Source organism: Felis catus, chromosome D2 (assembly GCF_018350175.1).
Source record: "Felis catus isolate Fca126 chromosome D2, F.catus_Fca126_mat1.0, whole genome shotgun sequence".
Lineage (NCBI taxonomy): Eukaryota > Metazoa > Chordata > Mammalia > Carnivora > Felidae > Felis > Felis catus.
This window is the reverse complement of record NC_058378.1, coordinates 61257915-61270186: the sequence shown is the minus strand read 5'-3', so window position 1 is coordinate 61270186 and position 12272 is coordinate 61257915. Positions and strand designations below refer to the sequence as shown.

The 12272-nt window shown below is 48.0% G+C and overlaps 1 protein-coding gene across 2 annotated transcripts in view; it reads right to left on the bottom strand.

The window, feature by feature from the left end:
- Positions 1–44: 44 nt before the first annotated feature.
- The window catches only part of CNNM2 (cyclin and CBS domain divalent metal cation transport mediator 2), a 145192-nt gene continuing 132964 nt past the window's right edge, over positions 45–12272 (bottom strand). The window contains exons 5-8 of one of the 2 annotated variants that reach the window (XM_045040625.1): positions 9303–9396; positions 6356–6421; positions 1721–1905; positions 45–1003 (exon numbers count right to left, since the gene is read on the bottom strand). In XM_045040625.1, the coding sequence (XP_044896560.1) occupies positions 794–1003; positions 1721–1905; positions 6356–6421; positions 9303–9396 (555 nt within the window). In that variant the 3' untranslated portion in view covers positions 45–793. The remainder of the gene's footprint in view (positions 1004–1720; positions 1906–6355; positions 6422–9302; positions 9397–12272) is intronic. The other variant, XM_023240875.2, reaches the window with a different exon arrangement.

The window sequence follows — 12272 nt, the reverse complement described above, 5'->3', positions numbered from 1 at the left end:
TCGGGGTGAAGTCACCTTGCCTCTTGCCAATGATAAACCATGGGTTTAAAATTCATTAACATTCATTTTGGTGATAAAAATTCCTTAGAGTAGGAGCAAAATCACATTCCAAGCAAATGTTAAACCTTTCTGAGGGGAAGGGACACGGTTAAACATTAACTTAAAACAACACTGAGCTCACAGAGGTGGCTGCAGGCCCCCCCGTGCAGGCTCCACCCCACAGTGGGACAGACGTGGCGGGTTGGCATCGACCGCTTTCTTCATTCATCCTTCAAGTTCCACAGCGACACCCGCTGGGTGCAGAGGAAGCGCACCCCTCCCTACGAGGGCCGAGGAGCAAGTCCATTCTGTGCGGGTCACATCATGGAGTCACAGCAGAGTTCAGACACAACAACGTAAAACTCTGCAAAAGACACTTTTTAAAAACATGATCTCTTGGGGGACAAAAAAATAATAAACCGCAACAATTTTCAACTTCATGCAAATTGAGGAAGGAGGAGAGTGAATAAGGAATAAAAGGTACAACTGAAAAAATAAACATGATTCTATTATTTGGGTGGAAGAGGCTCGTCTCCACCATCTCAGATGCCATGCCCTAGCTGTCGATCTCACACCTCTGGTCTCCAGTCCACCCTCACCGTCCTCCTCTGCTGCTTCCAGGAAGGGAACAAAGTCTTTGGTCTCAGGATGTTGCAGGACGCAGCACGGCACACAAGCTCACGCTAATGGGATTCACGGTCAGCTGGCCTGAGGCCTTGGGAGTGGGGGCGAGGGTTGGTGGGGGGGGGGCGCCCTAGATGGCACCTTCGCTGTGCAGGCTGTGATTGGCCTTGTTGTGTGTCACACAGTTCTGTTCATTGAGCAGGTTGGCTGTCTCGTCTGGCAACCCGTCGTGCAGCTCCGTAAGAGTCAATTCAATTTTAGTGTTTTCACTGTCTGAAGACTGAGGAGTTTTGTCCATCCGGGATGCCATCAAGGCATTTTGGTATTGCTGTCTTGAGATCTGGGGGCCAGAAGATGGCACAAAAACAAACCAAGATAATGCTTATTTTCAGGCGCTCTTGTCTCGACATGGTATGACACGTTAAAATCCCCCGAAAGGCCCCTCATAGTTTTTCTAGGGAAATACCATCCTTGAGTATAAACTGAGCCACTTTTAAAAGCTCAAGTTGACGCTGGAGAACAAATCAGTTTTTTACTGATAGAAGCTATTTCCAGATCTTTGTCTCAAAGCTTCACAGCGACTGGAAAATGGAGATAGGCTTCCAACAGCTAAAGCTGGCTTGTTCTTCACAAGACGTCTTTATTCCGGACTAAGAAAAGAACCCTGTCTCGGGGCAGAAGAGAAGCAGAGGATTCTTCCCGCCCCATCCCGTTAAGTCTTCAGAGTCTCTGATCTCAGCCCTTCCAGGGCCATCCAGAGTCACTGGAGTCAGGAGCTCACGAGGACTCACTGGAAAATGTGGATTCTGTTTCTCACCATCTCCAGCTCTCACTCCCTGAAAAAGGCACATCTGACTTGGCAGCTTTTGTGACAGAGCCAGGGAGGTACCTGTTTCCCCGGCCTAACCCCTGGGCACAGTAGCTGGAGGTGTAGGGAGTCCAAATGACAAAGGGAGAGCTCAGTGGAGGGGGCCTGGGAAGCCAAACAACTCGCTGAGGAAGTTGGCCTCCAGTGGCCGGGCCCCGGCCCCAGCCCAGCCACTCTCCCTTCTCTTACCTTGACAAACTGAAGGTCAGAAAGGGCTCGCACGGAGTAGTCGGGGATGTAGACTTGAAGGAACGAAGAATTGAGCTGATTATTGCTGCTCCCCAGTGTCGGCGTTATCGCGTCAATCCGGTCACTTCGGCTGAGAGAGTCTGAGTGATTCAAGCCACATGGGCGAGGCGGCGACTTGTTTTCACCTGGAAAAGGAGGGGAAAGAAACCATAACCTCTTAAGCGAGGTAGATATAAGCAATAAAGTCAGCTCTTTATTTTCCAAATAAAAAAAAGTAGCAACTAACAGACCAGCTCAACGAACTTCTCCCAGACGCCTGAGCCATATCGCTCAGCATGTAGGGCCCTCCTACAACACGCTCCTGGCCTCCCGGCAACAAGGGGATCGCGCCAGTTAGCCTCTCAGCCCCGTGCGCGCGCGCGCGCGCACACACACACACACACACACACACACACACACACACACACTCCTTCCCGAGGCTCTGACCGAGAAGACCCTGTGGCTACACACCTGTGTCAGGAGCGACCCTGAACCGCGCAGGCTGTGTGCCGATGAGCCCCAAGACACAGAAGCTCCCGGATGTAAAACACAGACCGTGCCAGAAACAAAAGCAAAGGACTCTTGAGAACGTGTGTAAAATCAGTATGTGCTCGCAAGGGATCAGGACAGTTCCGTCTGCTCCTACCCCTCCACCAAACCTGTTATCCTGGTCTCTGACCTCAATAAAATTCCCACCAGGCAGTCCAAGGATGTCTCAGGGTTTCAGGAATACCAGAAGACACCAAACCCTTACAAGATTTAAGGCAGCGCAGGTGCTGTGGGATTCTTCGATGACATGCACATTACTCATTCATTAAAACAAAGTGAAAGGAAATTCAGTGAGTCTAAGTGTTGCTGTTCGTAAAGGCAAGTTGACCGTAGCCTCTAACGTAAATTTCATTAAAAATAAAACCCACCTCCCGCCTTGTCAAAGCTTCCTCCGTGTTTGCTGTTCTAATCAAGTCTATTCCACAAATATTAAGTGGGTGTTCACAGAGGACAGGTCCTGACCTGCATAATGTCCACCTCCTCAGACTCAAGCGGCAGTCTCTCCCTCCGTGTAGAGATCCCCCATCATCCCTCCACTACTTGAATGAGCCTTAAAAGCCTGAACATAGTTATGTTCCCCTTAAGCCTCTTCCTGTCCAGGCTAAATACTTTGATGTGTTTTATGACCCCTCAACCCCATCCTGACCACCATCTGAGATTCCACTCAGTAAACATCCCTCTTAAAATAGAACAACCACAGGGGCGCCTGGGTGGCTCAGTTGGTTGAGCATCTGACTTCGGCTCAGATCATGATCTCACAGTCTGTGAGTTCAAGCCCCGCGTCGGGCTCTGTGCTGACAGCTCGGTGTCTGGTCTGCTTCAGATTCTGCGTCTCCCTCTCTCTCTGCCCCTCCTCTGCTCATGCTGTCTCTCAAAAATAAATAAGCATTAAAGAAATTTTTTTTTAATTGGACAACCACAACAAAACACGGTAAGTACTCGATGAACCTCAAATGGCAAGTTCACTTTCTCCCCAAATTTTCACAGCATGACTTTCCCTACAATTTTCTTGGCAGAACGATTTTCCATCGTCAGTCAAAACTAAACTCAGAGTGGCCACTCATCTGGTTGGTTCCACTTATCTTCTAAGAGAACAAGGCAAATTAATAATTTATCAGATGTTTTCTATTTAGCAGAAGGGATGACCCTTTGCTAAAGCCTCAGATTCCCTACCTATATGTAAAAGGCAGGTAATAATAGTCTCCACTTCCTAAAGTCTGATGGGGATTCAGAATGAAATAATAGGGGCGCCTGGGTGGCTCAGTCAGTTAAGTGTCTGACTTCAGCTCCATGATCAGGAGTTCAAGCCCTGCATCGGGCTCTCTGCTGCCAGCACAGAGCCCACTCCGGATCCTCTGTCTCCTTCCCTCTCTACGCCTCCTCCCTTCCCCACTCTCTCTATCTCAAAAATAAATAAAAAGCTTTTTAAAAAATGAGATAATATGTAACATGCTTAGCACAGCATCTGACACCTAACAACCGACCCATAAGCCTAGTTAACATTGTTATATTTTCTGTTTGCTTCCCAGACCTCTCTACTACGTACCTACCCTGATGGCCAAGCCTTCCTGTATTCGTGAGGGCATCACCCAGGCTGAAAGATCCAACCGTTCTTTGAAACAAAGGATCCCACTGAATCCTTAAGCTTTAGCCCCACATCACCATTGCTACAGATAGTGCTTGCTTTTGTGTGTTACAGTTTAAAGGTCCAAAAGCCAAAACATTTAAGGGGCACTTTGCTTATTGATCAGACTGTGTCAGGTAGATGTCAAGGGCCCTGCGCAGTACTTCTGAGTCTCCTCTTCTCCTGAAGAGGATTACAGGCAAACTCTGGTTTCTCCAAGGTATCTATATTTCTAGTCGGTTTCCTCTCAACCCACCACCCTCTGTTTTTGTGAGATGAACCCCTTCCTTTGCAGCAACCCACTGCCTGGCATCCTGGCCACAGTCTGGAGAAGCAGTGGGACCCCTTCTGCAGTAGCTTGGCAAGGACAGAGTGTGATTGGCCTTTCATCAACATGCAGTGAGAGAAATTATGGAAAGAGCCTAAATGTCCATCAACTGATGAATGGATAAAGAAATTGTGGTTTATATACACAATGGAGTACTACGTGGCCATGAGAAAGAATGAAATCTGGCCCTTTGTAGCAACGTGGATGGAACTGGAGAGTGTGATGCTAAGTGAAATAAGCCATACAGAGAAAGACAGATACCATATGTTTTCACTCTTATGTGGATCCTGAGAAACTTAACAGGAACCCATGGGGGAGGCGGGGGGAAAGAGAGGTTAGAGTGGGAGAGAGCCAAAGCATAAGAGACTCTTAAAAACTGAGAACAAACTGAGGGCTGATGGGGGGTGGGAGGGAGGGGAGGGTGGGTGATGGGTATTGAAGAGGGCATCTTTTGGGATGAGCACTGGGTGTTGTATGGAAACCCAATTTAACAATAAATTTCATCTATTTAAAAAACAAACATGCAGTGAGAGAGATGAATATTCACACCAAGGAGAATAAAGGCTTTAAGTGGCCACTCCCCAGTTCAGGTCATGTTTTGTTGCCAAATTTATGTGCTAAATTATCACAATAATTATGATAAAAAACCTTTCAATCTTAATTCCTCTATGCCTTCTCGGATTTTTTTTTTCTTTTTCTTCATCTTGCCTAGGAATTCTTTTTAGAAGTCAGCTAGAAAGATACTATAAAGTTAACAGTCCCAGCCTCCTCCCTGGGAACCACAAAGCACCTTTTGGAATAGGCTAGAAATCACTGGTTTAGGTCTATTATTGTAATGCCAGCATCCTGAAGGCTTGGGCCCACAAATGGATTTTTTTATTACTGGATCAGATAGAGTGGACACAGCTAAGAAATCTCTAAGCTCTACAGGAAAAGTAAAATACAAATGATATTTCATGAGCTTCATCCAAAAGTCACTCTAGTTCAGCATCTGTGACATTTTAAAGAGGTAGCACATGCCAGCGAATAAAATGGGGAGAAAAAACACAAACATATATACATATACACAAATACCTATTTATGTGCATATATATGTATGTGTATATATGTATAATCTTCCAGCTCATTTGATTCAAACAGTCCTATAAATAAGATCTACCCCCAATTCTTTCAGAGCAAAGACTTGAAGGAACATTAGCTTCTTTCTAGGACAAGTATTGCCTCCTTTACTAAATATCAGCATTTGACAGTTTTGCTCAAACTGGATTATGGATCGCAAATTTCATCAGATTTTAAAATATAAGCTGTGTGGAACAAAATAAAGAGAAAAATTGTACTACCAAAAGCTCAGCAATTTTAATTAAAGAAAGATTAAACCTTTGCCTTTCTTTTTAGCTGCTGGACGTGTTAGCCAGGCATGACCAAACTCTCCTGCAGGGCAGGAACCAGCAGCTGGTGGGGAATGTGCACAGTACTAATTTCAAAAGAGAGAGAGGAGGAGACAGGACAAGCAGGGCCACCTGCCTGATGGGGGAAGGGGGGGGGGTCATGCATGTGCCCCGTTCACAGGGATGTCAGAGAAAGGACCAAAGGAACAGAACCAAGAACGCCAGGGCCTCTGCACACAGGGCGCTCGTCCACTGAGGAAAATTCATAGTCCTTGAGACTTTGGGCTCAATGTGCTTTTGGTAGAAGCATCCTCAGGTTCTGAGGCCCTCGGGGCCTCTGCAAGTGCCTTTGCTGAGGTCAAACCACCCCAAGCAGCCCCCCTGTACCGCCCTGAAAACCCAGGGTCGGCAGTGTGGGCGGGCCAGGCAGGGAGCAGTGAGGATCCAGGTCAGAATCACTCTCGCTTTCTGTGGGGCCAGCGCTGCTCACGCTCGCGGATTCCCCGCCAGTCTCCCGAAGCCTTCGCACAGCGGCTGTGGGCTCATACTTCCCTGGAAAGCTCACTACTGCGTCTGTAAGCATGGAGTTTGCGACCTCCAAGAAAAACTGCAAACGGCCTGGACCAAATAAAGGGAGCAGATCTAGGCTTTTGTGGGGTCAAGGGAGGCAACCGGAAGAATTATGAAAAGGAAACATGCAGAGTTACCTGGAGAACCTGCTGCTAACAACTCTGTTCTGCTGACAACAAAGGTACGAGACAGGGACAAAGGAACTGGAAAATGGAGAAAAACAGGGTGAGACCATATCAAAAGGCAAGAAAGGCGATCTCTGCACTCAGGGGACAGGAGCAGACACCCGCTCTACTAACATCAGCGTTCCATTCCAGAAGTGCAAAAGCCTGTAAGTTATTATGTAAATAAAAAATAAAAAATAAAAAAAGAGCACACGTTGCTTTCCAGGAAGAGGAATGGGGAGGCAGAAATCAGAAGAAATCCTATTCAAATGCTTCTTTACTAACCCAGAAATCTCTTAAGCCATTAATACCCTATTGGGGTTTATAGCTCAAAACGTGCTCTTAGGGGTTTAAATCACAACTAGCCACACAAAAGGGGGGCTCAATTAATCAACGGCCCCAAGAGCAGGACCCAAGCCACCTGCACCAGCACAGCCAAGAGCGTCCCTGTCTGCGGCAAGCAATTAGTTATTCAATTCATGGACATCCTTAATTAGCCTGGTTGTAATTTTGATATGATATTTTGCATTGGCTCGGCATACTCTGAAGTTTCAAAGTATTAGAGGAAAGTAAATAAAGGCTGTTATACACAGGTCTGCTGGGAATGGCAGACCAAAGGCATCCTCAGCACTGCTTACTCAGAGAGCTACAGGTCCATCTGATTGAAAAGTCCAATCAGCAATGCCCTACCTGGCAGGAGTCCTATTTTCTGGGCAGGATTTTTTGTTTCTGTTTTTGTTTTTAAATTAAAGTATAATTGACATGCAAAGGGACAGGCTGTGATAACTAATGATGGCAGGATTTTTCTAGGCAATCAACACTAATAAATAGAATTATTATCTTGAGATTACTGTACTAATTGTATCTCTCAATGAAATGCACAAAATCCCAAATCCTACTTGTCAAGTCAAATACTGGGCTTTGTAATAGGATGTTATTAATGAGATCCCCTTCCTTCCTGGCATTTCCAGAAAAGGCAAGCTTGCTACGGTCCCCCAGGCTTTCTCTCAGGGAGGTCTGCTCTTCAATTCCTTTTCTGAATGGGATCTGCCCTTACGTGAATCCACAGTTCAGTATAAATTGGGCTAATATTTAGGTTTCAAGAACCAGTCATCAGTAAGATTGTGCACTTAACTCCTCTAACTTTCTTTTCAAAACAACCTTCTAAACAACTCTGACTCTGCTCACCTGGGACTAATCTGAGGTTGGTGGCCAAACAGTCACAAGCTTGACACCTGTCATACCCGACATTCCCTCTGTGCTTTCAAGCTTACAAAGCACTCGTGTGGATAAGTATCATCACGTTCTATTCTTCTAACAATCACACGAGGTAACCTTAGTAAGTCCTTTTAAGGAGGAGGAAGCCAGGGCTGTCCTCAAGGGCAGGCAACCATAGAATATGAAACTGCAGCTGTGACCCAGGTCTTCCCAGCCCACTTTGGAATCTCCCTGCCTCCTCACTAGCAGTGAGAACAGAAGATCACCTTCAAGTTTACAGCAGACACAATTAAGTGGGATCAGACAGGCCTACATTCACACTGGTGTTAGCCAACAGTTGACAACGGGGAGACTGGCTGATGTGGCTGGAAACCCCATGGCAGGACAGTGAGAAGATGCATCTGGGGCAGGGGAGGCTGAGAGGTTTGAGAGAATTCCTAACATTTCACTGGCTTCCCCACTGTAAAGACATCTTTGCCGGGACACTGTGTGGCGCAACAGATGAAGACTAATGTCACCCAAATAGGTCTGTCTGGAGGTATACCCCCTACCTTTTGAGACTGGTTTTCAGAAGTGACCCAGGTTGTTTTAGGCTAGTTTTAAATTTGAGGTTTCTGTCTCCTAGCACAGCATGTAATTTGGTATTCTGGCCACAAGATGGCACCCCAGCACCTCCGTTTACCTGTCTGGTTGCAGCCGGGGTCAGGCAGCAAGCACGCGCACGCTTGCAAAAAAGCAAGCGGTGCACAGGGACCCATCAAGTCCTGACCCAGAGGGATCTGTGGTCCATGTTCTTACCAGGACGGACACGGCTTGCTGGCCTCTTGTGCTCAGGGCACTTAGTTGACACCCTATGGCACACCCATTAGCTGGCTGACTCAACTGACCAGCTGTCTAGATAAGAGCTGGCTGTAGGCAATACATACACATTAACCTCATTCCTCCTCGGGAAAATGCCAATTCAAAAACCTCCAGCATAGTTAATGTTTTAATATCTAGCGATGGATGCGGGGCAGCCGGGACCCTCGTCAGTCCAGGCGGGAGCTTGAACCGCTGCAGCCACCGTGGCAAACTGCAAGGCAGGAGCTACTCAAGCCGAGGCCATGGCCGTGAGCCCGCAGTTCCGCCCCTCCACACACGCCCACCAGAAGACGTGCACAGCGGTACCCACAGCCACACAATCCACGGTGGCCTCAAATAGGACACTACCCCCGTGCCCAGCAGCCATGAAATAGATACGCTGTTGTATATTCACACGGTGCAGCACCGTGAGAATAAAGTAGGAGCACACGCAGCAACGATGACGAACGTGACATGGACGACACCGGGTGAGAGAAGCCAGGCTCAATACGACACCTCCTGCCTAAGTCCATTTACGCAAAGTCCAAAAGCGGGCAAAACTAGGCTATGCTTAGAAGTCAAGGCAGTGGCCTGGGCAAGGGTGACTAAGAGGGAGTGTGGGGGCGGGGGCGGGGCCTGCCCACCTCCTGTCGACACAGGAGTGGTCAGTGTGTGAAGATTCACGGGGGCATAGACTTGGGATTTCCTCGGGGCGCTTTTGGGCTTACACGCTATACTTCAATAAAAAGGGCAAAAAAGTAGATAAACAGGGCTGGCTGGCAGGTATAGGAAGGTGAGAGTAGAAGGGCATTCTGTCCCTAAAACACAGCCCTGCCCCAAGAGGCCGGGCAGGAAAACTCACCTGGAGAGGCTGTGAGGGCCATCACACCATAGTAGGAGAAAGCACTGGCTTCGAATTTCATACCTTCTTTCCCAGCTTCTACTTCCACCTTCCCCTGTGAGAAGAAAAGGGGAGTGTTTTCAGTCCAGTTCCCTGACTCTACCTGCAGACTCTCTGCAAGATTTGTCCTTCCATCTAAATTCCTTTCCCAACCAACCCCGGGGAAGTAGAGCCTCAGATGATCTTTCCCAACTCAGCAGAGAGGGTTAATTCATCTCAAATATGAAGACCGGATTTGGCTGGAGATGCAGAGAAGACAGTAAAAGTGTGATGTTTAATTTCTGTGAGTCCCCTTGGTAGTTCCCCAGCATCCTTATTTTTGTGCCTGGATGCTCCAGGAACCCGCCCAGTAATAAGAAGACGGTGCTCTCGCCCCATTTGTGGAACCAACGCTGGGAAGACACAGTCTTGCAGGAGTGTGAGCTGGGGCAGCATCAGGGTCAAGGGTTAACGAACACGGTTCGTGGCCGTGGGAGAGAGAGGACTACCCCAGAAGAGTTCTAGGGGCAGAACTCACTCTGGTCTTGCCAGCCCAGCATCCCACGTGTGCAGGCCAACCCCTTGTCATCCAGACTCCCCACGGGCCCTGCGACACCTCGCAACTCCCTCCACACAGTCTGGGAAAAGTTCCTGAGGCCAGTCTCCTTCCATCAGGACAAAACCTCTCCCTGAAGTTCTCCTTTGCCTTCTCTTCCTCTAGCTTCTTAGTCCACAACTTCCCTCATCAGTTCCTCTGGGACCGACTGAGGCTGCCCAATTCATCCTGGTAGCTTTAGGCTCCACCATGACCCCCCTCACTGTAGGGGTTTAATATGCGTTTTCTGGGTGACTGCAATACCCCACTGAGTGGCACTTGTGGGTTTCCAAGACAAAGGTCACAGTGGCTCTTGTTCATCGTGCCTATAACCACCTCTCCAGTGAGAGGCTACCTTTACGGTACGTCCTCTGTGACAGGTAAATAAAAATTATGGTACGATTTATTGAAGGGGCAGCTGGGCTAACAAGTCAGCGCTTTATTAACTCACTTAAGGCTTGTAACTCCATGAAGCAGACACAATTACCGCCCCCCCCCTTACAAATCAGGAGAGAGAAGGATTCAATAACCTAAGAACAAGCTCTTGACCGATAGGCTACACTATGCTATCCACTAACACAAACTATGATTTTGATCACCCCTATTATCATGTACTACATTCCCAATTACGAAAGACTTTCCTCAAATCAGTTCTTCAGAAAACTATTTATTGTCTCTCCTTTAGATTTTGAGTTCTTCACTCAAAATAGTAGTTTTATCCACCGCCAACCGACTCTCTGCCATAAGAGAGGAACTCAAGACTCCACCCATAATATACAATCAACCTGCAAACAAACAGGTGCCCCGGGATCCTGCGAGAAGACAGGCCTTGCCACCCACGCATTTCCAGTGCAGGAGACAGAGGGGGAGCATGTGAAAATCGATGGGACAAGGCAGTCAACAAAAATTCTCCACGAGGAACAAGACAGTAAGAACATAAGGAATTCGGAGAGAAAAAATTACTCCCTGCTCTTATACAAGGCAAATTTTGTACAGGAAGGAAAATCGAAGGAGGATTTGAGCCGAGAGAAGAGAGGGCAGGTCAGAGGTGGGAGACAGAAGCCCGTCGGGCTCACTGAGTTTGCACAGGGAAGAGCGGGGAGATGGGGCCCAAAAGCAGCCTGGAGAGCAGGTTACACCGCAGAGCGCCTTGGACGACGAAGGACTAGACTAATGAGGCCAGGTTCTTGCGCACAGGGGCTCTGGGGCTCGGCTTCAGGGAGACAAAGTCAAGGCTCACGCCGGGCTGGGAACCATAGGACCAGAAAAAGATTGCTAGGAGAGGAGCTACAGTTAAGGGATCGACACAGTTTGGAGAAAGCGAGAGGGAGAAAGAAGCGCAAAGGAGGGAGGGGGAGTCACAATCTTGACAGAAGTTTGCTCTGAGTGAGTGACCGGAAGAAGGGGCGCCATGAGCCCGTGAGCGCAGATAGGAAAGTGGGGAAGGGGTTGCATCCGTGCTGGGGGCAGGGAGGAGAGGACACCCTCCCTTCCAGAAGGAGGTCTTGGGGGAAGAGTCCATCAAAAAAGGCTGAAGAGGAAGAACAAAGGTTAGGAGAAAGGTCAGGACTGGAGATGGAGATTAGGGAGGGGGAGAGGGAGGGAGGTAGAGAGGGAAAGAGAGAGAAGAGGTGATAGCTGGCATCTTGAAGGAACAGGTGCGGGGAGAGTGAGGGACTTCAGAGGGAGGGACCCAGTTTTAGTGGGAGTGCCTGATCGTATGGATCTTCTTAATTACTTATCCCTTTCTTCCTGGGCAAATCTCAAGCTTCTATCAGTTAATATGTATGTATGTGCTATTTGAAAACATCTGTCTCTCTAGTTGGAAGCTTAACAGTGGTTTCACGACCATCTTGTAAGCCAAATTTCTTTTTTTTTAATTTTTTTTAGTAAAAAAAATCTTTTTTAACATTTAGTCATTTTTGAGAGAGCGTGAGCAGGGGAGGGGCAGAGAGCATGGGAGAAACAATCCAATCCGAAGCAGGCTCTGAGCTGTCAGCACAGAGCTGGATGCAGGGCTTGAACTCAGAAACGCCAGATCATGACCTGAGCCCAAGTCAGATGCCCAACTAACTGAGCCACCCAGGTGCCCCACATAAGCCAAATTTCTATGCAGAAAACCCAGAGGAAGAATGAAATCCAACAGAGCCTCCTCATGACTTCCATCTTTACGGGTCTCCAGCTGATCTGGATCATTTGTCTTACGAGTTACAAGGCCCTCTGTATTCTGGGTCCCTGCAAATGGGTGTCCACTTACAATTCCTTATAATTACTGTCAGAACCAGCAGGGTAACAGCCGGTCCCCCAAAGACCGCAAATAACAATACCGGGTCTGCCTCTAGGAAAGGAGCCACGCT